Here is a 2,535-nt window from a genome sequence, read left to right on the forward strand (position 1 = left end):
GAAAAGGCAGCAATCCAAGCAATGGGATGTAGAAATGAGGGAGAAATTTATGGACGCCTTGTAGGCAAGAATGTGAGACATTCTTCACATAGGTAGAAATAAAATTATAAGGAAACTACTGACTGCCAAGCAGGACATAAAATATATTCTGTAGGTGTAATGGGAGCAATGACAAGCTTTTAAACAAGGTTGTGAATGTCTTCGTAATTTTATATTTTTAAGAGAACAATCTGGCAGCATGAGATAAAGAAAAAGACTCCTACGATATTGAAAGAACTGGGATTCTTATTGTATGGCTCCAATTAGTGATTAGTGGCTTGAGTAGGTGAGGAAGTGGAAGAGTGGAGTAAGCAGATCAGGCAAGGATTTCAAAGAGGATCAGGAGAGCTGGCAGATGAGATACAGGGACTGAAGGAGGAGGAGCCTCAGTCAACCCTCAGATCACCATGCTCCAGTGGTAGGAGAGTGATGTGATGGCAAAGCGAGGTAGCTGGTCAGGAAATTGGCAGGTGGAAGAAATAATGAGTTTTGGAGAATTGTTGATTAGTTGACAGAAGAATATTTAGATGGAGATTTTCTTCCAGATATTAAGGAAGTGGAGTGAATAGGAAGTAGTAGATGGCTCATCAGAGTCCTAATGAAGCATTGGCCATGAAGAATGCAGATTTGCTAATTCACACCCGGTCCCTGTTATTTCTTTGAATGGAGACCTCAGTGAAGATATTACTGAGACTCGTGCCAGGTAGGATATTCAATACTTATATCTTTGAGAAATCTTAGACTGAATTACTTGGTGAGGGCAAGATAATCTTGGAACTTTAGTTGACAACACACGCCCAGCAATGATCCCAGGTCATGGATCTGGTAAGACGTGGTCTCAGTATTAGCAAAAACACTGTTATGGTAATGTCTATAGATAGGGAATTATTGGTTTAATTGATATCTCTTGGCAGCCTTTGCTATGTGCTGTAGAAATTGCGACAAAAGGTAGGTTGTGTTTGCCCTAGTGTTTGTTGTGCTATGGGAACAAAGGGATCTTAGTTCTGGAAAAGACTTAAAGGGAATTCATGGCCAGCCAGTTCCAGAAATAAAATACTGCATTTTGTCCTCAAGGAATTACAATTACCATGATGGCCACATTGAATTCGACAAGTGTCAATCCAGGCTCCTTCATGTTGGTGGGAATCCCAGGGCTGGAGCAGTTCCACATCTGGATTGGGATTCCTTTCTTCACTATCTACCTGGTGGCCCTTGCAGGTAATGGGATCCTTCTTTACCTCATCACTATGGACCACAGTCTCCATGAACCCATGTTCTTCTTTCTCTTCATGTTGGCCTCTGCAGACCTCATATTATGTACCACGTGTGTGCCCAAAACACTTGGCATATTCTGGTTGAAAGCTCAGAAAATCACTTTTCCTGGCTGCCTTACCCAGTTGTTCTTTCTTCACTTCAGCTTTTTTCTGGACTCAGCCATTTTGTTGGGCATGGCATTTGATCGTTACATGGCCATTTGTTCTCCTCTGAGATACACAAGCGTTTTGACACCTAGGACAATTGTCAAGATCATGGTGGGCATTGTTGGTCGGAGCTTTAGTGTCATTCTGCCTATTGTTTTCCTGGTGAAACGTTTGCCCTTCTGCAGGACACGCATCATCCCGCACACATACTGTGAACATATAGGTGTTGCCCGGCTCGCCTGTGCTGACATCTCCATCAACATCTGGTACGGTTTTGCTGTGCCCTTAATGACTATTATCTCAGACCTGATCCTCATTGGTATTTCCTACTCTCTCATCCTTCATGCTGTTTTCCACCTTCCTTCCGGAGATGCCCGACAGAAAGCCCTCAGCACCTGTGGTTCCCATGTCAGTGTCATTCTCATCTTCTACACACCAGCCATGTTCTCTGTCCTCACTCATCGCTTCGGCCACAATATCTCTCTCACCTTTCACATCATGTTTGCCAACCTCTATGTGGCAATCCCTCCCGCACTCAATCCCATCATTTACGGTGTAAAAACCAAGCAGATCAGGGACAAGGTCATCCTCCTTTTCTTTCCTAAAGGGAGACAGTGACCCTGGGCTGAGAACATGGACAGAAAAATTGTGGGAAGTTAAGTAATCATGTTGATTTAGTAGAATTTCTTAAGTAAATCAGTAGCAGGAAGCTCCAATAATGGACTCAATTCCTATGAATCTCAAGACCTTAATTCTGGTGGAAAAAATCACTGGTAGGATTAGAGGAAGAGAGGTAAGGATTTTTCAAGTCCCTAGAAAATGACAGACATCAGATGGAAGAATCCTAATTTTCTACAATCAAAAACTTAAATGCAAAAAATGCTTACTCTTCCTTTGGTCCTTTGTCCTGTTTCAATGTCCTCCTTACATAAATTTTTAAAAAGAAGGAAAAGAGAAAATAGTACTTTATTCATAGGCTTGTTTAGTACCCATTAAGCTCATAAAGTCAATAACCAACCACATGCTGAAAATTCCCACATCGAAAGCTCTACTCCTAATTCTTTCTCTGTCCCAC

General features: G+C 42.1%; 1 protein-coding gene across 1 annotated transcript; it reads left to right on the forward strand.

Moving 5' to 3' along the window:
• Positions 1 to 1,127: 1,127 nt before the first annotated feature.
• LOC123782685 (olfactory receptor 52H1-like) lies at positions 1,128 to 2,078 on the forward strand. Its single transcript, XM_045782957.1, has one exon. It carries the CDS (start codon positions 1,128 to 1,130, stop codon positions 2,076 to 2,078), a length of 951 nt encoding a protein of 316 aa, XP_045638913.1.
• Positions 2,079 to 2,535: the final 457 nt, after the last annotated feature.

The sequence above is a fragment of the Ursus americanus genome, chromosome 16, assembly GCF_024610735.1.
Source record: "Ursus americanus isolate L20-20 chromosome 16, mUrsAme1.1.p, whole genome shotgun sequence".
In the NCBI taxonomy this organism is placed as follows: domain Eukaryota; kingdom Metazoa; phylum Chordata; class Mammalia; order Carnivora; family Ursidae; genus Ursus; species Ursus americanus.

Bases quoted from the DNA above. Each gene is read 5' to 3' on its own strand.
- LOC123782685 (XM_045782957.1), top strand. From the start codon at position 1,128: ATGATGGCCACATTGAATTCGACAAGTGTCAATCCAGGCTCCTTCATG.